The 24,331-nt window shown below is 39.9% G+C and overlaps 1 protein-coding gene across 1 annotated transcript in view; it reads right to left on the bottom strand.

The window, feature by feature from the left end:
• The window catches only part of DNAH11 (dynein axonemal heavy chain 11), a gene marked incomplete at both ends in the record, with an annotated part of 314,762 nt that overhangs the window by 237,892 nt on the left and 52,539 nt on the right, over positions 1 to 24,331 (bottom strand). The window contains 11 exons of the mRNA XM_082661925.1: positions 793 to 951; positions 2,480 to 2,563; positions 3,688 to 3,846; positions 9,387 to 9,473; positions 9,596 to 9,712; positions 14,051 to 14,273; positions 14,494 to 14,663; positions 14,749 to 15,003; positions 15,845 to 16,177; positions 22,375 to 22,767; positions 22,918 to 23,022. Of these exons, the coding sequence (XP_082518051.1) occupies positions 793 to 951; positions 2,480 to 2,563; positions 3,688 to 3,846; positions 9,387 to 9,473; positions 9,596 to 9,712; positions 14,051 to 14,273; positions 14,494 to 14,663; positions 14,749 to 15,003; positions 15,845 to 16,177; positions 22,375 to 22,767; positions 22,918 to 23,022 (2,085 nt within the window). The remainder of the gene's footprint in view (positions 1 to 792; positions 952 to 2,479; positions 2,564 to 3,687; positions 3,847 to 9,386; positions 9,474 to 9,595; positions 9,713 to 14,050; positions 14,274 to 14,493; positions 14,664 to 14,748; positions 15,004 to 15,844; positions 16,178 to 22,374; positions 22,768 to 22,917; positions 23,023 to 24,331) is intronic.

The following is a 24,331-nucleotide window of genomic DNA, read 5'->3' as shown; positions in this document are numbered from 1 at the left end:
CCTAAATTCACTTCTAATACTCTCTGATCCTCTCCACAAAATATAAGATTCTTTGCAGCCATGTCATGCTCTATAAAATGCCTTCACATTATCTTACTTGATCCTTACAAGATCCCTCTGATTATGAGAGTAGATAGCATCACTCTCACTTTATAAATAAAAAACTCAAAACAGAATAGTTAAGTGTCTTATTTCAGGTCATATACGCCAGTAAGAGATAAAAGGTTGGCGGGGGCAGGGGGTGTCTTAGTCACTTCTGTCTGCTCTAACAGAACACCATAGACTGGGAGGCTTAAACAACAAACATTTATTTCTCACAGTTCTAGAGGCTGGAAGTCCAAGATCAGGGTGCCAGCCTGGTTGGGTTGTCGGTGAAGGCTCTGTTCTTGGTTAACAGATGTCTGTCTTCCTGTTTTATTTTCATATGGTAGACAGTAGAAAGCTCTGGGGTCTTCATCCCCTTACAAGGGCACTGACCCCATACATGAGAATTCTACCCTCATGACCAAACTATCTCCCAAAGGTCCCATCTCCAAACACCACCACATTAGGAACTCAGCCTTCAACATATGAATTGGCGGCGTTGGAGGGGGAAACATTTCGTCCATAGCAGGGGCTAAAACTAGAATATCTGCAGGTCTATCCCTTGGTCACAATCTGAAAGAGCTGGACCTCTTGCATCTGACCAGAAACCTTTTCCCAAATCCCACTTCTTCCCAGTTGAATGATGTAAGCCGAGGAATCACACTTCAGTCACAAAAATATTCAATTAGTGAGACTCAGGAAACTGACCCCAGTGGCCTTCATCAGCTGGTGCCAATGCCTGTCTCTGAGGGCAGGGCTCTGTAACTCCGCAATGGCCCTCAGGGAGGTCATCGTGTCCTTCACTGTGCCTTCCAGGCCTGAGTAAGCGTCCCACACGTGGACTTCCTTATCGAGAGACCAAATTTCCTAGAGAAAAGTGACAAAAAACTAGGTCCCCCAAAATAATAATATGTTTTATCATTTTCCTCCTTTGAAAGAATAAATTTACATTTCCCTGGATAGGAAGAAAGTAAAAACATTTAAGTCCCCAGGTTAAAGACTAAAACTAGAGAAACAGAAAAGCATCCACTCACTCATATATTACGAGTCCACTGTGTACAAGCCACTTGGATACATTGGTTTCTTATTCACAGGCTCTAACTTGATGTCCCATGAGGAAACCCAAGGGTCATTAAATGTAGAGAATTAATAGAGTTTACGGGACATGTGCAATGAAGAGTGCTTCCTCTAGAAACATAAATAAGCAGGAAACTGAGATTGTTACCTGGATTACTAACACCTTCCTCGGAAGACCTGGCTTGTTTAAATGGTAGCCCTGAAATGCTGGTTACCTTTGAGTGTTTGTTCCTTGGAACTAAATAGCCATGATTTTAAGACGTGTCAAATAGGGCCTTTGACTTGGCTGTCTTCTTGGGTCACGGAACAACATTAACAATTGTGAATGAGAAAACCCCTAATAAAACAACAATCCCAGCACAGCACAAAAGGACAGCGCTACTTCTTTAAAAAAAAAAAAAAGAAAGAAAGAAAAAGGCAAAATATCTTCAGCTGAGAGTAGGGGTCAAACTGTCACTCTGAAGTGAGACAGTCCACTGGGCAAGGAGACGGACAGGGAGTGAGTACAGAAAAGAGGCACAGTGACCCCAGGGCATGCAAAAGAATGATGGGCTGTTCTAGTTCGGGTTCTTGGGACCAGGATAAAAAGGGAAGAAAAAAATGGGAAGATTGGCTGGAGCGGAGCACAGGACTGAGTCGGGGTGAGGATGTTCTGGGGCAAGAAGAAAGCAAAAGGCCTCGCTACTTCTGAACTGCCTTTCGTGGCTACGCACTTGGCTTCATCCAAACATGCACCTGGCTTTATCCAAAGCGGCTTTACTCTCTTCAGAGGGCACAGGGCCGTGGGGACTAGCTATCAAAGCACGAAATTCAAAAAAGCTCAGTTCTGTTACATTGAGCCCCCTTGCGATGTTGGAGTGGGCAGTAATAAGAACGAAGATCACAGTATTCCATACACATCCACAAGTTACCCCAACTAGTTGCCCCAAAGGCCACAACCGAAAGGTACCTTTGAAGATACAGCATGCTTACAGCTGCTAGAGAAAGAATTCGACAGCTTTCGTAAGCCTAACCCCTCCCTCAGCCCTGCGCTTCACCTCCCAGCCTCCGTTCTAGACAGCCATAGGGAGCGCGTGATGATAGCCACTGCTCATCAATTCATTAGCCCTAATATGCTCTTATCCACTCATTCACAGAAAGGTAGGCTTGATTACAAGGGCAACTGGCTGAGACTGAAAAACAAAATCCTGTTTCAAATCATCCTGTTTGAAGTAAATAAGGACATGCGGTCCAGCACAGCAGACGCTAGGTTAGGGAAGATGGAAGAAGGTGGTGCTGAGGAAGATAAATCGTCGTCACAGACAGTTATGGAACTTGCCTTGGCAAACCTTCTGAGTTCCACATCCATCTGTTCCACATTAATCTGTCTCCACTGGGTTTTAGTCCAATTATCAATGCTTCTCTGAAAACGCACAAGCAGATAAAAGTGTCAACAACATTTGGTGAAAGCAAGTCTCCGCAGCAAAATATCTAAACTGATGATACACAGCGACTCCATCATCCAGGGGAAAGTCAATTATTTAAGCATTAACTGCACCTGTCAAAACTTCCCCACCACAAAAACAAAAAAGTTGTCAGAACACGTCAAACCTAAGGCTAAAACATTGTGATATGATAATTTCTAGAAGCAATGACAAATTCCATACACATACCATCATTATCATTTAATCCTGAATACTCTGAATGAATTGATAAATAATGTTACCATTAAATACCATATTTTTATAATTCTACATATAAGATAAGCTTTCATAAGAAAACCTTCATCCGTTATAGACAAAACTCTCATGAGTTTCTTGACCATATTCTATGCCTTGTTAATATATTTCTTTACTGGCTTTCAACTAACTTCAAAGAAAATAATGTGTAACACATATTGCAATACGCCTAGTTCCTAGAACTTATTATTATTTTTTTTTTGTGGTACGCGGGCCTCTCACTGTTGATCCCATTGCAGAGCACAGGCTCCGGACGCGCAGGCCCAGCGGCCATGGCTCACGGGCCCAGCCGCTCCGCGGCATGTGGGATCTTCCCGGACCGGGCCACGAACGCCTGTCCCCTGCATCAGCAGGTGGACTCTCAACCACTGCGCCACCAGGGAAGCCTCTAGAACTTATTTTTGCACTTAAGTTTGCAACTTAATTAACACAGACAAAGTAACTTTTAGTTAGGCCTGTTTATATATGCACACGTATGGAAGTATAACCATGGGTATACACATCGGTTTGTATGCACAAGTGACCACATGTGTGTGGTACATATTAATTTTTGTTTATATCCTACATAACTCTCAAGAAGGATTTGAAGCAGTCAACTCATAATACCAAGTTTCATTCAGAATGGCAAACAAAAAGCACTGATAATTCAGAGATATCTGAACTCTAATTCTGGGGAAAAAGTCTAATACCCACATATTTTAAGACATTATAAAACACAAATAGAATGACAGAGACACTAAAAATCGCATACTTATACAAAAGAAATACTAAAAGAAAAAAAGCATGGTTTCAAAAAGCAGTGTCTTACCTTAACATAAATAATGACATCCCAGAGCCCCTTGAGCAATGTTATCTCTCTGCGACACTGCTTCATTTGTTTGTACTCTGGAAGAGCCACTTCAAAAAGATGAGTAGATTCTTGCATCTGCAACAGTTCTTCTTCTAACGCCTCAAGCTCTTGATTTGCCTAAGGAGAAAACACATACACACGCACACAAACACACTTAATATCCAACGCACTGCCAGAGAAGAAGAGCCACAGCGTTGTGTAGCTCTGGTTATGTCAACTTGTACAACTTCGATTTTTAAAAGAAAATAGAAAGAAATCTGAAGTGTAATTATTGGTAAAATGGGGGCTTTAGAGGAACAAACTCACAACTACTCAAAAAAGTTAGAGTAGACTATCAGGAAACACAGTAATGTTATCAATACCCTCCCTATACATTATTTCAGCAAAATCTGCTCTGGTATCAAATTGCTATGAATACAAATTTTCCTCTTGATTTTCATCATACAGCTGGGGACGACTTTGCTGGGGAGCAAAAGACAAGGTTCTAGAAACTTCCACTTAAGAATAAATCACTTCTTTAAAAAAAAGAACTTTCAGATTTAAAACATATCCTAGAGATTATCAATACACAGACTTTTCTCTTAATCTGTTAATATGACAAATTATATTCATTTCCTAATGTTAAACATTTCCCTGGAATGAACCCAAACTATTTATAAATTGGATTATTTGATTACTTTTTGCTTAGTTAGTTTGCATCTATGTGTACCAAAAAGAGTGGCTTATCAGGACTTCCCTGGTGGTGCAGTGGTTGAGAATCCACCTGCCAATGCAGGGAACATCGGCTCGATCGCTGGTGTGGGAAGATCCCACATGCCGCGGAGCGACTAAGCCCATGCGCCACAACTACTGAGCCTGCTCTCTAGAGCCCACGTGCCTGGAGCCTGTGCTCCGCAACAAGAGAAGCCACTGAAATGAGAAGCCAGTGCACAGCAAAAAAGAGCAGCCCCCGCTCGCAGCAACTAGAGACAAAGCCTGCATGCAGCAATGAAGACCCAGTGCAACCAAAAATAAATAAATAAATTTATAAAAAGAAAAAAAGAATGGCTTATTTTTCCTTTCTCATACTGTCCTTTCACAAAAATAAGACGTGCTTCATAGAGTAATTTTTGAGTGTTCATTCTTCTTCCGGTCTCTGGAATCATATGAATGATATCTGTTTCTTGAAAGCTTCTTGGAATTAACCTGTAATGCTATCACGGCCTGCTGTTCTTTCTGTTTTAAATTAATGGTTTATCTTTTCATTTTCCTACTGGTTAATTTTTCATAGTTATAGGACTATTCAGCTGTGGTCTTTCTTTTTTTAATTAATTAGTTTATTTTTGGCTGCATTGGGTCTTCGTTGCTGTGCGCAGGCTTTCTCTAGTTGCGGCGAGCAGGGGCTACTTTTCATTGAGGTGCGCGGGCTGCTCATTGTGGTGGCTTCTCTTGTTGTGGAGCACCAGCTCTAGGCGTGCAGGCTCAGTAGCTGTGGCTTGCGGGCTCTAGAGTGCAGGCTCCGTACTTGTGGCGCATGGGGTTAGTCACTGTGTGGCATGTGAGATCTTCCCGGTCCAGGGCTCGAACCCGTGTCCCCTTCATTGGCAGGCAGATTCTTAACCACTGAGCCACCAGGGAAGTCCCTGTGTTACTTCTTGAGATAGTTTTAGTGAATTATATTTTTCCAGAAATATATCCATTTTGCTTAAATTTTAAATTTCTTATTGATTGTATTCTATGATCTTTTGAATTTCTGCTCTTTCTGTACTATCATTCCCTATTTATTCCTAAGATCGTTGATTTTCCAACAGAGATTTCTCAGTATAACTAGCCTTTTCTAATTATATTGAGAATCAAATTTGGCTTTGTTTGTCCTCTCTTTTCTTATAATATACACACTGGAACTTATTTCAGTGATGATTTATTGGTGGTTAATGCACTATTTTTGTTTATCTGAAAATATACTCTTGTTAATGAAATATAATTTTACACAGGAGAATTGGGAAAAAATCATCCACTACCTTTTGGCTTCCATTGTTGCTGATGACAAATATGCTCTTAGTCCAGTCATCATTTCTAACAGGTAATCTTTCTTTTCTATCTGGTTGCTTTAAAGGTCTTCTCTTTGCCTTTGGTATTCTGTAGTTCATTGTGATATGGCTAGATGCTGGCTTTGTATTTATCCTGGTTGGCGGTCAGTGAATTTCCTCAATCTATTGATTCATGCTTTGACCAGTTCTAGAAAAATCTCAGCTGCTACATCTCTATTGCTTGCCTAATATTCTGTGTATTCTCTCTTCTAGGAAGTCTGAGTAAAACAGTTAGACATCATTCTAACTTCTTACTCTGTGTCTCTTAATCTCTTTTGTATTTTGCATCTCCTTTCACCTATGTGCTGCCTTCTAAGTGAGTTCTTCCAATGTCATTTGCATTTCACTAATCCTTTTTTCAATTAGTTCTTTAACCCCTGCTGAGTTGTATCTTTTATTTTTCATTTCCATAAGTTTCTGACCCTTTTTCAAACTCAGTTGATCATTTTTGATAGTCTCAAAACTGAGAACTTGCTCATTTTTTTCAATGTTAACTTTTATTTCCTGAATACATGTCTTCTTCTTCTTCTTTTTTTTTTTGGCTGTGCCACATGAAGGATCTTAGTTCCCTGACCAGGGATCAAACCCATGCCCTGTGCAGTGGAAGCACGGCGTCCTAACCACTGGACCACCAGGGAAGTCCCAATAAATGTCTTCTAATATCTGACATTTCATATGGGTCTGTATCTGTGGTTTGCTCTTTCTGTTGGCCCTTATGCATGATGGTGTGTTTGTTTTATTGTAAACTCAAATTTAACTGAATTTAATCTGTTGGACCCCTGAGGAGATTAGAATAAGAGCACCTTATTCTCTTCTACCCAGAGAAGATTTGGATTTGCTTCTACTAGGTGCTAAGAAGAGCTGCTTGTAACCATATCAGTTTCCTGGCCTGGAAATTCCTTAACCATAGGGGTAGTATAAAATTACACCATAACCCTTGGGAGAACAGACCTATGTTTACCAATTCCCAGAGGATCCTTTTCTATTTTTTTCACCCTATTCAGAGCAAGGTCTGATGGGTCATCTCATAGGCTCCCTGTGCAGGCTGCAGATTTTTCCCAGCCCACCCATTCACTAAGGGTGTAACCTCTTAAAAGCATCTCCTAGTTTGCCCTGAAAGGGTTAATCACAAAGCTCTAGCGTTCTGGTACTTTGATTTGCCCCTACAGCAGCACAGGCTTTTATGTTTCCCGCTGCTTTCCATCCTGGTTTCAGCTACTCTATTTCCCTGCCTCTTGCTTTCTTGGGAGATCAGCAATAGATTTAAAGTTACATATTTGTGAACATGTTTCAGCATCTGTTTTACAAGATGGATTTTCAAAATGTCTAGTCAACCATGCTCCCCAGAGCCAACAGCCCTTTTATTTATTTTAAATTATTTTTCCTATTAGTTATACTAATTCAATTATTTCTAGAAATATAGATCCAGTTATTTTCATTCAACTGTTCACTGTATCTTTGGCTATGAAGAAACAATAGCACATAATATAAATTTACCAAGGTATCAGTTATAAAAGGAGAGATTTACACCACTCCCCTGTTCCTGGAGGGTCAATGGTTTCCATCTTTTGGAGTGAGGTGCCTTGAGTGCTAGGACCTACCATACCAGCCCAGAACAAACACATACATGACTTTGGTTGAATCTAGTTAGATAAACACTAGATATGCTTGCTGAACAAACACACAAGAAAATGACTTCAAGATAAAGGTAAACGAGTCCTACTATATTCAAAACATCCTCAACACATTTTGTAGGTATGATAAATATCTGCCTTTTAAATATGTAACTATATGGTGTTGTAGTATAGCATGCAAATGGTAGGAGTCAATAAACGATAACTGCAGTAAATGTTTACACACAGCACATTGGCTAGTCAAGTAAAAATGTCTCCATATCCACAATCTGTTCAGACCACCTGCAGTTTAGATATAATCTTTTTAAAAAAACCAACTCTATTCGCATACTCTAACCAACTCCCTTTTCAGTGAATATATTAACCACTTTTCTTTAGCCAAGTGAAAGAGAAGACCTCATGCTATTGAATGGCTGAAAGCAGTTAAAACTAAATTCAATCCAAAATTTGGAAAGAGAAGTAAAAACTGTCAGTTCCAAGTTTTACAGCAGTCTAAGGAGGAAAGGCTATCTCCAGCGTGAAGTCAAATCAGGATGGCAGCCTAGATGAACTCAGAAAAATTCCCAGCCCCCAATGCAAACTTCAAAGTCACTTTCTCATTTTGGCTGCTAGCTTAAGAATTCTTAGAGAAACAAAGATATTATTCTTCTAATAAAAGTTTAAAGCATTTTTTCAATCCTCATGAATTATTCACCATTTTCGGATTATTTGCCTATTACGGTCATTCTTATAGTCAATTATAATAAAGTAGTTCATTATAATCTAGGATTAAATGACTCAATAATATTTGTATCCAGAATTAAGAATAAGTTATGGGCATTCATTTGAAACTCCCTGAAACACTAGCCACCTCCAGAAAACCACATAACACATACTTGGGGAGTGGGCGTGGGGGCAGATGCAATGTGTCGTCGGGGGTCAGGGAGAGGACACGGAATCAGGCCTAAGGAGAAAGTATAGGATGAGGCAGTAAACATAAATCAGAGGAAAAAAACGAAAAAGTTACGGGCTTTCCTTACTATGAGTAAGAGTTACTAACAAAGTATCACATGGGAAATAGTATAATGGTTAGTATTCCTCACTAAAAAAGAAAGTAAACAGCTAGAATTTTAATACTGATTCTGTCACTAACTGTTATCTCCAACAAGTTACTCAATTATACATGATTGTTTATCTAAAAAAAGGCGAATAGAAGCTGTATCAGAGAGATATTGCAAGAACTGAAAGAAATAATGTAAATAATATGTTTAATAAAGTTCTTGACGTATAAAGTGTTTATATGTCAAGAGAAAAACAAATATCGTATATCAATGCATATATGTGGAATCTAGAAAAATCGTACAGATGAACCTATTTGTAGGGTAGGAATAGAGACACAGATGTAGAGAAGGGACATGTGGACACGGCAGGGAAGGGGAGGGTGGGATGAACTGGGAGATTAGGTTTGACATAAATACACTACCATGTGTAAAATAGATAGCTAGTGGGAACCTGCTGTACAGCACAGGGAGCTCAGCTCAGTGCTCTGTGATGACCTAGATCGGTGGGACGGGGGGAGGGTGGGAGGGAGGTCCAAGAGGGAGGGGATATATGTTATACATATAGCTGATTCACTTCATTGTTACTTAGATAAAAAACTAACAGCAGAAACTAACACAACACTGTAAACCAATTAAAGAAAAAAGTAAAATAAAGAATAATAGTATTTGTTAGTTTCACTAGTATGTGTACTTTGATGATGACATGATTTAAATCACAATATAATTTCTGGAGAGACATTTAAATCACAATATATTTTACTTGGGGAAAATTGTTTGTAACTGGGTTTTAAATAGTTCATTCTCAACCCATAACTAATTGCAAAACTAAGGCAAAATATAGCAGTATCTCAGTGTCCAAATTTATTTTTTGAAATAGCTATTATAACACACAAGATAACTGAAATCAGAATTACCTTATCAAGTACTCCATATGGATTTTCTGCATTAAAACGAAGAGGAGCATAGAGTCTGAATCGCTCTCTGAACTCTGCCTGCTTCTCCTGATCAAGGAAGAAAAAAAACTGAAAGTGAATCTCAAATAGCTTCAGTTAGCCTTATAAAACCCTTCTTTAAAAAAAAAACCAAAAAAACAGAAAACCACAAAGCTTGTTAGCTAGCTTACATCAAACAAAATACATTTTTTCCTTATAAGAGTGACTTCTGCATTTTGGAGAGGTGAGATTTCATGTCTGACAGTTGCTGCAATCTTTTTGGTAGTTTTCCATCTTTCAGGTAATTCCTACAAACACAAAGGTGCAAATAGGAAGTTACTTCAATACCTAAAACAAATGTACTCCACAGGATTAAATTTTTCTAATCTCTTTCCACTAACTCATGACATCCTTTCATTCTTGTCTAAGAGAAAGAGTTTATTCCCAAAAAGATTCAAGGGACTAAAAGGCCTAGAGCCAGGCTGAATCCCACTGGCACCTTTGGAGTCACATCTTCCAAGCGTAAACCAAAGCTGTCCTCTGGTATAAGATCTACCTCAGCATAAATGAAAACCTTTTCAAAATAAACAGAAATTTCCAAATTGTTTTACTATTGAGGGAATAACATTAAAGTGCTCTGAAAATGACTTTGCTGATCTAACAACTAGACGTGGAGCCATGTTTAGCAATTTAGCAAGCGAAAAAAGGACGCTCTGAACCTGGTGGGCAGAGATGAAAATGTGACTCAATCTTATCTTTCGTTTTCCTCTGGCTCCCAAAGCTGTGTTTTTACTTGGTCTGGATGGAGAGTTTGAACATTTGGGTTAATTTTAAATGACTAGGATTTTTGAAGTAAGATGAGGAAAGGGAAGGTTAATTCCTACTTGATGGAGGACAAAAGCAGCCATGAATTGTTCAGGTAGCAACTCAACTCTGCTGTCCCTGACTACAATGCAACTAGGACAAGAGCAACTTACTTTCTTTGAAGAGCCCTTGTGCTTAACTGCTGTTGAAAAGCATTCCTTGTGTCCAGACTATGAAAGCATTGTTTCTCTGTGTCATCTCTCAGGACACTGAAATTGTTTTGTCACACAAAACCACCCATGGTGATAGGACTCTACTTGTGTCGCTGAAGCACAAAAATCGGTTCTAAAGACTATTTTGTAGCCCTGATAAATATCTGATGAATGATTTCGTAACTGCCAATTATGAAGAGTGCGCCGTGCTAAGTATAAATCGTATCTGAGTGGTGGAGGAGGGCTACAAAGATAAAACACATTCTTGAGATTTAAACTGTTGTATCATCTGTCGGAGTAAATGAGAGGTACACAAAATAACTATTCTACATGACAGAATGTATTAACTTCGATCAGAAGGTTTATATGTTATGGAATTAAAATGCTTGGGAGGCAACGTGGTATCACGACGGCGATACACGACCAGGCCAGGAACTAAAAGACTTGAGCTCTAAAGCTCCTTGTTTTTCATCTTGCTCTTCCATCCTTCTTCTCATCAAAACTCTGCATCCTCATCTGTCCAGAGTGTCACTTTGCATTTCCAATTGACCCCATGGAACCTAAATGTCACAGGGAGTCCCTTCGGGGCCATGGGAGAGAAGACATGAAGAGGTCACATCAGTGGGTTCAGGCTCCTTAACCTTAACCTTCTTCAATGACACTAGACCTGCCGTTACCTGCTTTATATTTGGGGATTCCAAAGAAGCTTCCACCGGATAAAAATAAACTTTCATTGAAAACCAAAAGATCACATGACCTCCAAAGTTGAACTGATACTGATCCACTCAATGAACGAACACTGCATCAGAGGCGCAAAAAAATGACTGGATTTCGCAGGCAGAGATGAGGGTGAGACCCCTCAACATCCTGTGAGGTAAGATTTCCAATGCAGGATGGGGTGAGAGTGTGGGCTCTACAGAAACTGGACAGGATTCTGAGGCTAGAGGTGGTCAATGAAGGTTTCTTAACAGGGAAGGGACTTGATAAAATCTATAGATCAGAAGTGTAATCTAGCTTCAGAGCACACTATAGATAGGGTGTGAGGACACAACCATGCCTAGGGGCTTTTTTAGCATCAAACCAAGCACAGGCAAGTTTTGGGAAATGTTATGACTGCTAATGATTATGAAGGAGAAACAGCAACTCTGACAAATTGCTTAAATTAAAACAAAATTGGGACGTTGTTATCCTCCACGAGCAACCTGAACTGCCTGTATATCTTATTTTTCCTGCTGACCAGCCTGAATTACTGACATCGAGACACACACAGAGCTAAGAGTGTGGCTCACTTCTGAAATACTGAAAAGCCTAATATTTTCAATACTGCAAAAACCTTAGTGAGCCAAACTTTTATTTTTATAGAAAAAAGGCAGAAGAGCACATTTGCTTTTATTCATCTTGGAAACATAAAGAGTCCATTAGAAAGCATATAAACTAAGAAACACATAAAAGATTTTTTAAATCTTCCACCTGACCACAGCACTGAAACTGAATACATACACCTCCATTTTCATAAACAACTAAGACGACAGTCAGAGCTAAGTGACCTGATCAAACATGTCTGCATCGTTACACTCTCCTAATTAGCTTACCGTTGAACAATGTATATAAGGTGTCATATGTATCAGGAAAATTTGTTAAAGACCTAAAAACAGACAACAGAAATGACTGGAATCTAGCTTTAGTGAAGTGGGAGCCAAACTTCTATAATACAAATTCTGGAGGCCATGGCCATAATCTCCCATCAATTATTTGTGTTATGACTGGTTTCTCTATATGACATAAAATTTTAAGGTTCAAGGTCTGACTCAAAGAATATCCCAATCTTCCTAAAAACAGACATTTATAGTATGTTCTACTGTTGACTATTTCACGTCTCACTCTTGTTATGTATCTATCTATCCACACCATCTCTCACTCCATGTCTAATTGGATTTTCAGTTCTAAAGACAGTTTTACACTTAAACAGAATCTAATAATTCATATATAGTAATTCTTTGTAGTCAAGGGAGCATCTATAAACACATTGTTGCACTTCATCCTCAAAAAAAAAATGAGGAATATAAAATGGAGCAGCTGCTGTGAAAAACATTTTGGTGGTTCCTCAAAAAGTTAAACTTGGAATTCCCATATGACCCGGCAATTCCACTCCTAGGTGTTTTCCAAAAAGATCTGAAAACAGGTACTCAAACAAATACGTGTGCACCGATGTCCACAGCAGCATTATTCACAATAGCCAGAAGATGAAAAGAGCCCCAATATTCCTCAATGGGTGAAAGGCTAAACAAACTGTATATGTGTGTATATACACACATACATACATACACACACACACACACAAACACACACACATACAATGGAACATTATTCAGCCATAAAAAGGAATGAAGTAGCGATATATGCTACAGCGTTCATGAACCTCAAAATCGTCATGCCAGGTGAGAGAAGCCAGATACAAAAGGTCACATATTGTATAATTCCACTTATATGAAGTATCTACAGTAAGTAAACCCGTAAAGACAGGAAAGGATCAGCAGTAGCCCCAGACTGGTGGCAGGTAGTAGGAGAGGAGTGGGGAATGACAACTAATGGGTATGGAGTCTCTTTGGGGGTGAGGAAAATGTTCTGAAACTAGAGACAGGCGGTGATTACACAACCTCCTGAACGTACTAAATGCCACACACTTTGAAATGGTTACTTTTACATTATGTGAACTGTGAATTTCACCTCAATTTTTTTAAAAATGGGGAACTGGAGGCAGTATAGACAAATTTAAAAAGTGAGGGATCTTGAGGGATATTTTACCGAAGAGGAAGCATGCTCTGAGGCAAGCAGATGAGACGGACTAGCAGAAAACAAATCTAAGTTTGAGTTCCATGCTCTAATCACTGAACTAGATAGAATTCAATAAAAGCTCTTTAGTTAATGTGTCCACTGATCCCATTGCAAGGTTAAACCTAAGCTCACCCTGGAAGTTGGTGGATGACATAAACATATAAACTACCTACAGAACCTCAATATGGGCATGGGAATAGAGCCTCAACTGTGAGATTTTTATTCGTGATTTCAGTTATAACTACAAAGACTTTGTACACTGTTTGGCACACAGCAGCCCCAAGTCATTCCAGAACACGGAAAGAGGAGGATGACACAGAAATCCTGTTTAGGAAAGTGATTTCTCCAGCCAAACTGGGTTTTACTTATTCTTTCTTAACATGTCCATGATATGTTTCCAAAGACTAGGTCACTTCTCAACTGACAGGCAATTTAAATGAAAGAGAGCTGGAATTTGTTTCACATGTGAAAGCGATGATATAAGTGGAACCCAAAAAAGTAACTTAGAGGCTCTCTATGACCTGAATACCTTCTAACACGAAGGCAGTGGAGTACAGCCAGGCAGAGCGAGGATGTGGGCATGAAACACCCCTAGATTCATGTGGGCTGGCTTTACTACTTGTGTGACCTTGAGAAGATTACTAAGTCCCTTTAAGCTTCAGATTCCTAAGCTGTAAAACGAAAACATTAATATCTACAGTATAGGGTGTTATGAGGGTGTCATAAGAGAGTGCATGAGAAGAACAGGAGATGCTCAGTTTATGGTAATCATGGTTATTTTAGCACCTCACTGACCTCTAGCTGAGCACAGACCTGCTCAGGCATCTTCTGGCCATACGTTTCCAAGAGTGCGATGGTTTCTTTTAGTGGTTCAAAGAGTTCATCAGTAGCTCTCTGGCGGCTTCTTACAGCCAGAAGATGCCCCATAATGTCAACTAAACCATCGTGATCACCTTCACTTAATTCTCTCTGAAGTCCAGCATCTGTCTCCTTTATAAACTCTTGTAGCTCATTCAGACTATAAAAACATGTATACACACACACAAACACAAATGAAGCTCATTAAAACATTCAGAAGTATGACTTCTGACTGAATCTAATTTTCACTATTTACCTAATTAAACATTACTTGTTATCTCTCTTACAGAACTGGCAGTTCTAATGCTCTTAAAATTAATATCTCAATTTTAAGAAGGAGTCAGGTGTTAAAAGTTATCATTCCAAATACCAAAGACTACCTGTCAATGACAAATCTCAAAAGATGCTCCTGAAACATCCAGCTCCATTTCCTGATAATGTTTAGCAAGCTCACTTTGAAAGGCTTCACGTCCACCTTGAACCAACCATCAAACACTCTGAAGTCATCAAATTTGCTCATCTGAACATACAAAGCCTCATAAATGTTAATCTACAATTAGAAAAAAAAAATAGTCACTGTATAACAACTCAATCAAAAAGCTAGTAACTACATAAATGCAGAGGGTTTGCCTTGCCTGTTCTTTGAACTGCTCGAGTGTTGGTGGTTGTCCGGGAAAGTCTTCATCTGCGTGAGGCCCTGTCTCCTCAGATGACACAGTATGGCCATACAGGAGGAAGCGCTTCATAAACTCGGTCCGGTCATCCACCCAGAGGTAAGCGTATGTGTCCAGGGTGTTTCTGAAGTCCAAGACTTTGTTGATGACGTCTGCCACTCTCTTCATGATCTCCTGCCTGACCTCCACCAGGCCCAGCATGTTGTCCATATCATTCTAAATGAGGGGAGAACCAATCACTTATGAAAGCCAACCCTGCTCTATCAATTATGTGCAACCTAACATTATCCAAGGCCATTCTTCAAAAGAATAGTTGGTAAAATCAAAAACCGTGTTGCTTTTCCCACTTCTCCTTTCCTTGTGCTCCCCATTACCCCAATGTATTTTGAATCATTAATATAAAAGCTAATTTTATAATTAATCATAATTGTAATTAATATATATGTATATGTATGGGCATTCAGCATTCAAATGACTGGGTAGTTGAGTAAGCACATTTTGTTTGAATCCTGGGAAGTTGCAACCCTCTATATCCTTCTCTGTCTTTTCATCGGAAATATTGCTTCTTAATATTTTCTCTTTTGCATTTATATATCTAGGAATGAGGCATTTTCTTTCATGTGGCTTTATCCTATTTTAAAGAGCTGTTCTAAAATTCCTGATTTTCCTGGCTGCCTCAGGATCCGCTCACAGCATCTTGCTTTTACGTTAAATACAAACAAAATTAATCATACTTGGTGTAAATACAGCAAAAAACAGTGGACATTAGAATGGAGAACACTAGAACTCAAAATCGAAGTATATTCAGATTAAAAGCTTTGGAATTAGCTTGGCATTTATTTGTAACTCTAAAGAGATGTGCGAAATTGGTTAACATATATGTAAATATATTGAATTTTTTTAGAGTAATATTTCCTGTTCAGTGCTGATTTCTTTGGATTCTGTTCTCTGAATTCAGTATTCAGTAATATTACCAATAAATGTATTTATAATCTCTTAATCTATTAATATGTATATACTTCACAATAAATGTAATACCCATTTACAAAGAACATACCTGGTAATTTGCTATTTCCAGATGTGCTGCTACTCGCTTCATCTGGGCAGACATTCGGAAACTACTGCACAGCATTTCTTCCACCAGATCATAGAAGCCATCCCCAGCCTCTCTTTCTAAAGAAGGTTTAAACAGAATCTCCGGGGGCATTAAGATCATCTGTGCTTGAAAAAACGGTGCAGATTTCAGTTGTTTCTCTGTGTTCATCAGGAAGAAGTCTAAGTCATGCATTATTGCTTGAAAAAAGCCTTCCACCACGATGTCATCAATGAATTCTACATAAATCTTCCAAGCATCCAGAGAAGGAGTGGCTCTAAACAGCATCCTATTTTCCTACAAACAGACAAGTATTACTAGACCAGTATAGACAACAGTGAGTATAAAAACAAAAGCTGTCCATTTAAATGGCTTGTTAAAGGGGCTGCATATGGGGGCACAGCATAGAAACATTCAAATGCTTAGCTGCAGAATCTTAGCCTAGACGGCAATGATCTAAGCAGGATTTTGTAACATTTAGTTCACTTATAAGATACATTCAAAAGTCATTCTTTAAAGATGCTACCAGAAAACTACTAGAGCTAATCAATGAATTTGGTAAAGTAGCAGGATACAAAATTAATGCACAGAAATCTCTGGCATTCCTATACACTAATGATGAAAAAGCTGAAAGTGAAATCAAGAAAACACTCCCATTTACCATTGCAACAAAAAGAATAAAATATCTAGGAATAAACCTACCTAAGGAGACAAAAGACCTATATGCAGAAAATTATAAGACACTGATGAAAGAAATTAAAGATGATACAAATAGATGGAGAGAGATACCATGTTCTTGGATTGGAAGAATCAACATTGTGAAAATGATTCTACCACCCAAAGCAAACTACAGATTCAATGCAATCCCTATCAAACTACCACTGGCATTTTTCACAGAACTAGAACAAAAAATTTCACAATTTGTATGGAAACACAAAAGACCCCAAATAGCCAAAGCAATCTTGAGAACGAAAAATGGAGCTGGAGAAATCAGGCTTCCTGACTTCAGACTATACTACAAAGCTACAGTAATCAAGACAGTACGGTACTGGCACAAAAACAGAGATACAGATCAATGGAACAGGATAGAAAGCCCAGAGATAAACCCAGGCACATATGGTCACCTTATCTTTGATAAAGGAGGCAGGAATGTACAGTGGAGAAAGGACAGCCTCTTCAATAAGTGGTGCTGGGAAAACTGGACAGGTACATGTAAAACTATGAGATTAGATCACTCCCTAACACCATACACAAAAATAAGCTCAAAATGGATTAAAGACCTAAACGTAAGGCCAGAAACTATCAAACTCTTAGAGGAAAACATAGGCAGAACACTCTATGACATACATCACAGCAAGATCCTTTTGGACCCACCTTCTAGAGAAATGGAAATAAAAACAAAAATAAACAAATGGGACCCAATGAAACTTAAAAGCTTTTGCACAGCAAAGGAAACCATAAACAAAACCAAAAGACAACCCTCAGAATGGGAGAAAATATTTGCAAATGAAGCAACTGACAAAGGATTAATCTCCAAAATTTACAAGCAGCTCATGCAGCTCAATAACAAAAAGATAAACAACTCAATCCAAAAATGGGCAGAAGACCTAAATAGACATTTCTCCAAAGAAGATATACAGATTGCCAACACACACATGAAAGAATGCTCAGCATCATTAATCATTAGAGAAATGCAAATCAAAACTACAATGAGATATCATCTCACACCAGTCAGAATGGCCATCATCAAAAAATCTACAAACAATAAATGCTGGAGAGGGTGTGGAGAAAAGGGAACACTCCTGCACTGCTGGTGGGAATGTGAATTGGTACAGCCACTATGGAGAACAGTATGGAGGTTCCTTAAAAAACTACAAATAGAACTACCATATGACCCAGCAATCCCACTACTGGGCATATACCCTGAGAAAACCATAATTCAAAAAGTCATGTACCAAAATGTTCATTGCAGCTCTATTTACAATAGCCAGGGGGTGGAAACAACCTAAGTGCCCATCATCGGATGAATGGATAAAGAAGATGTGGCACATATATACAATGGAATATTACTCAGCCATAAAAAGAAACGAAATTGAGTTATTTGTAATGAGGTGGATAGACCTAGAGTCTGTCATACAGAGTGAAGTAAGTCAGAAAGAGAAAGACAAATACCGTATGCTAACACATATATATGGAATCTAAGAAAAATAAAAAGGTCATGAAGAACCTAGGGGTAAGACGGGAGTAAAGACACAGACCTACTAGAGAATGGACTTGAGGCTATGGGGAGCGGGAAGGGTAAGCTGTGACAAAGCGAGAGAGTGGCATGGACATATATACACTACCTAACATAAGGTAGATAGCTAGTGGGAAGCAGCCGCATAGCACAGGGAGATCAGCTTGGTGACCACCTGGAGGGGTGGGATAGGGAGGGTGGGAGGGAGGGAGATGCAAGAGGGAAGAGATATGGGAACATATGTATATGTATAACTGATTCACTTTGTTATAAAGCAGAAACTAACACATCATTGTAAAGCAATTATACTCCAATAAAGACGTAAAAAAAAAAAGTCATTCTTTAAAGGTGAAATCATTAAGAAGATTGCTATCTTCAAATATTATGCACACAAGAAATACACTAGTTCCCAATGCATCCTAGATGTATGGGGCCTAGGCTCTGGTTCTGGCCCTGTCCCTGACTCTCTGTGGCCTTGGACCTTGCCTGCCCTGGCCTCACCGGTAAATGAGGTTTCCCAAAGTGGTCCTCCCGAGAACGCTGTTCTGGGGTATCTAAAGATCACCAAGTCAGCAAAGAGCTATGTGTTTTAGGCCATTCTTGGAGACTCACAGTGTACCTATTATGTTAAAGTCCATTTAACCTGGTTTAACCAATTGTCTCCAAACACAAAGATATTTTGTGCCAACCACCTATGAGCAGCTTGTGGAAAAACAGTAACTTGGCTTGGGAAACACTGGCCTGGTGAAGTCCAGGCTCCCTCTGTGCTTCAACAATATGAAAGTCTTTGACCTCAGCATCTCCCTAGCATGTGGGTAAAGTAATGGATGGGCCAGTGGGCATGACAGGGCCAGACACAGACATGGTTAAGGACTGCTAGAGGTTGGGCACAGTGTGGCAGGCCTAGGGACAGCGATTTGAAAAGGTCAGGTAAGCAGCAAGGTTGATTCCAGAAGTACCTTCTGAGTGGCAAAGGTTACACAGTCTATACAGGCCAGAGGGCAGATGCCCAAGGCAGAAACTACTATAGCACACAGAAAAGACGACACTAAAATGGGAGCTGATTATAAGGTAGATTATGCTCTCTGCTTTCTGTGATTATCCACTACTGTGGATATATGATCCCGGATTCAAAGGTGTGTGCTACAGGCAAGAATCAGAACAACAGAGGTGAGTCTGGATCCTGATAAAGCAGGGCAGAGATGAACAAGTTCTTTGAGGGTTTTTTGTCCTCAAACAAATCTAAGAACTGCTCTTTTCAGGGATGCTGTCTTGCCTGCCAACCACGTGGAAGCATTCACACCTGTGTAGTGTATGTGACCCACACCCCTGGAGCTGGGCAGTACACATCCCAGGCAGCTGTACACAGCAGTCCTGGCTCCGTTGTAGGAGCTAGTCTAGGGGTTGGAAGGGTGAAAAAATATCCTCAAAGACTATCTTGTTCAGGCTCTTCATCTTTAAGGTATAAAACAAAGACCTAAAACACATCCAGCGTCACATTCATAGGAAGTAAGCAGCTGAGCTAGAACTAGAAGCCAGTCCTCTTGACTCCCCAGAGTAGGGCTCTTTCCAACATATCTCAGTAATATACCTGCGATTGCCTCACTGTTCATACTTTCTCATACCAAGAGATCCAGCTTATATCACTACAGTGCCACTTTTAAGAAACTGTTGTATGTTCAACAATCTAGGGTAAAGGGAGGAAAAGGAAAAGAAAGGAGGGCTTTGGGTCACTAGACGATCGCTCGGGTCCCTTCCAGACCCAATCTTGCACGGTTCTGCCCTTCTCTCTTCATCTGAGACACTGACTGCAGACCATCCACAGAGATCCTACAGCCACAAAGGATGTAGCATGAAAGGGCAGAACTCACACACCTTCTGCTGTGTTTCTATGTCTTTCCCCTAAACCACATTCCTTGCTGGAAATCTGAGAACCAAGCTCAATTTCATGTGCTGATAAGAGGGGGAAAAGTCACTTAAAAGGTAACTTACAGAAACAATCATTTCATCTCTATTTTGAAGTTGAGTTCCCTCAAGTTGGAAGCACTCCACAGGTCTAAGTGACTTCCAAGCTTCTTAGTTTTTGATTTAAGGGAAAAAGAGTCCATTTACTAGTAGAAAAATTCCAACTTTATTCTCCGAGAATACCACTGCAAAACCTTGTTTGTAACTATTTTTACTCATGTACTGGCAATATTTTCAATGCATTATAATCAACATTCATATATCTTACTTGTCTAAAACCCCCAAGTTACTGTTTAGGGAGCCCACTTTCCTATTATCAAGAAAATGTATCAGAAGAAACTAATTGTAATCCATCATCTGTCCTCCATGAGGCAGATTCCAATGCATAAACACTTGTAAGGATGTCCTGAAAGTCGCAGAATAATTCACAGCCATCTCGGCAAACTAGGAACAGTCGAGGTCATGACTAAGTTAAGACATTGCTGAAAAAACCACTTTCCAGATATATACCTTCTTTACATATCAGAACATCCCCGAGATTCCCTCAAGGCTACCCAGGCCTTAGGGGGAGCCTTCAGAGGGAGCATGGCCCTGCCCCCACCTTGATTTCAGACTTCTAGCCTCCAGACTGAGAGAGAATACATTTCATTGCTTTAAGACATCCATTTGTGGTACTTTGTTACAGCAGCCCAAGGATCTAACACAGGCAGTCATCTAAGAAGGCAAAGTCTTTGTCCTAGCAAATTGTTACCAGTAGGGAAAATTAAAACTTTCTTACATGTTTCAGACAAACTTGGAAGTCAACAGAAACTTTGAAATCCATATGAATTCTTTTCTTTCTTTTCTTCTTGTGACACATACTCAATACAGCATATCAAATGTACCACATCTTACTTTTCGGTGAGCAAGTTTGTTACTCTTCAAACCCTTTCTTCACACAATTGCAATGCCAGCCTATGCAAAACTCTGCCCTTGGGCAGGCATGTCTAACTAATGTGCCCAAAAACAAACGCTGTCTTTTCCCTGCAAAATCTGCTCTGCCACAGCCCTCCCCGTATCAGTAAAGGAAAACTCTATTCTTCCAGCAGCCCAGACCAAAAACGTCAACGTCATCTTAATTTCTCTCTCCTCTGACTGATCACAGCAAATCCTCTTGGCTCTGCCTTCAAAACACATCCAGCATACGACTGTTTTTTATCACTACCGTCTGGACCCAAGCCATCTTCACTCGGATTACAGACTCATCTCCTAACGGTCTCCTTGTCTACCATCTCCTGACCCCCCTGCAGTTTACACTCAACAGGGAAAGCTTCTGAGCAGAGAGTCTCCAGCTGCTATTCTCCCTCAGAGTAAAACCCAAAGTTCTCAAAATGGCCCGTTGATCCAGCGGGATGTACCCTTAAGCCCTTTCAAACTTCATCGCCTACTATTATTCCCCCTGGAAATTCTGCTTCAGGCATGTTGGCTCTCTAACTGACCCTTAGACAAGCGACCCATACTCCTACCGTAAAGCTTGTGTACTTTGATACCTAGAACATCCTTCTTCCATTTCCCACCTAGCGCATTCCCTTTCAGTTCTCTGCAGAAATGCTACCTTAGTAAAGAGGCCTTTCTAACTACCTCATACACAGTGTCCACCCCACCTGCTACTGCTTCTCTATCCCACCATCTCCGCTTTATTTTTCACCATTGCTCATGTGACCGACTGAAGAGACCACTATATATTTGTTATTTTCTCTTTCTATCTTCCCTAACTAGGATGTAAGATCCAAGAGGCAAGAGACTTTTTTGTTTTATGCTTTTGTTTCTCTGCCTTCTGTTCTTTGTTCTTGTTGTTTTATTTGTCTTCTCTTACACTGATAACCCTGGAATAGTGCCTATCACTGTTGTAAAAACTCAAGTACTTGTTATAAGGAGAGTAACTACTGTTGCCACCCTCAGGAGATGGCTGAAAGGGTTACAGGAGATGAGGTAAACAAGACGGACGACACACAGAGGCATTCAGCAAAACAGGAGATAACTATGACCAAGGTAAGGACACCATCTCTAGCCTTTCTGTTTCATCAAAGATCTCACATTCCTATCTCTTCCCTTAGAAATGAGCACAGCGAGGGCCACAGAAATTACAGACAAGTAACACAAATTCCTCCATTTGCAATGCTTAACAAAACCATACCTAAAGTTCTTTTGGGACCAGAAAAAGGGCCCTCCATTATTAGGTTACCTATTTTTGCTCTTTTCTAAACTAAGTGAAAGGATCTGCTATACATTTCGAAGACTTTAAAGCAAGTACCTCAACCAAGTTGTGTATCTTGCAGCCATCTTCCTGGATTAGCGTGTATTTTTTCGTAAACAAATCACCCTTGTCCTCCCAAGTCAAGGCGGTCTCCCTCCTGTGTTCTCTCCGGGGAAGGAGCGTGCACTCCACCCAAGCCTGCATCGTCTGCTGAATCACTTTGACGTTGTTCTGCGCATGCTCCACTCTGCGCTCCAACTCTGAGGTGGCCGTCTTCATCCTCTCGATGTCCCCCCAGCAGTCATCCTGCCATGTCAGTGATGTGGCGGCTGCCTGCAGTTCCTCATCCACAGACCTCAGCTCTTCCTCAACCAGGGGGTATTCAACTTCCAGAAGAGTCTGTTTCAGCTTATTATATCCTTGCACAAGAAGTTCAAGATTTCCAATGGACTGATTCAAAAGAAAACCCCAAGACAAAAAGGGCCACATGTGTTAAAGCTACTTTCTCTTGGAGGCATGGAAGTATCTTAGGTCTACATGTTAATAATTAAAATTCAAACTTTCTATTCAAAATCCGCCCTAATATCTGAAAACACAGACCTTTAAAAGAGTGTTTCTTTTTTTGAAGATGGCTAAGGCTGAATCCGGTATGTCTGATTTCTTCAACATCAAAAGGTATTTAACTTCTCTTAATACGGCCACTAGCTATTAAAAGAAAAGCAAGGATTATTTAACATGATTTAAGAATATCATTCTTTTTTTTTTTTTTTTTGCAGTACGCGGGCCTCTCACTGTTGTGGCCTCTCCCGTTGCAGAACACAGGCTCTGGACGCACAGGCTCAGCGGCCATGGCTCACGGGCCCAACTGCTCCGCGGCATGTGGGATCTTCGCGGAAGGGGGGCACGAACCCATGTCCCCTGCATCGGCAGGCGGACTCTCAACCACTGCACCACGAGGGATGCCCAAGAATATCATTCTATTTTTAAAATCAAACGCTTAAAATTTCATCCAACGATTACAATATTTTCAAACTGTCAAGGCAAAGGGGCTTTTGTTTCTTATGTTTTTTAAAAGCAACAATCATACATTCCATATGATACAGAAGTATAAATAATAAAGGTAGAAATCATTGGCTATGGCCCACTGTCAGAGAAAGAATTCAAGCAAAAAAAGAGCAACATGTACACGCCAAGATCTGAAATCCGTGGCCATAGCCGACCTCGGTCTTTTCCAAACACCGCTAGCTCTATAATAATGCTTGTTTTGAAAATACAACATGATTATACATGAGGGAGGGTTGTGAACATGCCACAAGTTTTGTCTTTGCTTAGCTGTAGTTTCATCAGCAATAAACAACTAGGTAAATGCTAAAAACTGCAACCAGCTGAACAAAAAGGCTTAGGAATATGCAAAATGCTCATATGCACACACCACAAACATCCACCAGGTACCTCCACTCATAGGTGTGTGATGAGCCAGCCCATCCAACTTCTGGTGGCCCAACTCTCTGTCTGGTTTCAAATGACCTTCCTTCCACCACCTCACAGTAATGCACAAGTCATAACGCACTTCCCTGAGCAAACTTCAGGTCTTTGTCAAGGGAAAGTACTATATTCATTGGAGCATTTATGTATTACTTGACCATTTAAAATGTATAAAACTATGCTACTGTTTTTCCTAAGTTCCTTTTTTTGTTTTTCTGTTTTTATTGTTATTTTTTAATTGGAGTATAGTTGCTGTATATTATGTAAGTTATATGTGTACAATATAGTGATTCACAATTTTTGAAGGTTATACTCCATTTATAGTTATTATAAAACATTTACTATATTCCCCGTGATGTACAATAATATATCCTTGTAGCTTATTTTATACCTAATAGTTTGTTCCTCTTAATCACCTACCCCTATGTTGCCCCACCCCTTCCCTCCCCCCAGGAGTAACCACTAGTCTGTTTTCTATATCTGTGAGTCTGCTTCTTCTGTTATATTCACTAGTTTGTTGTATTGTTTA

The sequence above is a fragment of the Grampus griseus genome, assembly GCF_964374135.1.
Source record: "Grampus griseus genome assembly, chromosome: 9".
Classification (NCBI taxonomy): Eukaryota; Metazoa; Chordata; class Mammalia; order Artiodactyla; family Delphinidae; genus Grampus; species Grampus griseus.
Note: the sequence above shows the minus strand (reverse complement) of the source record. Positions and strands in the feature narration are given on the sequence as shown.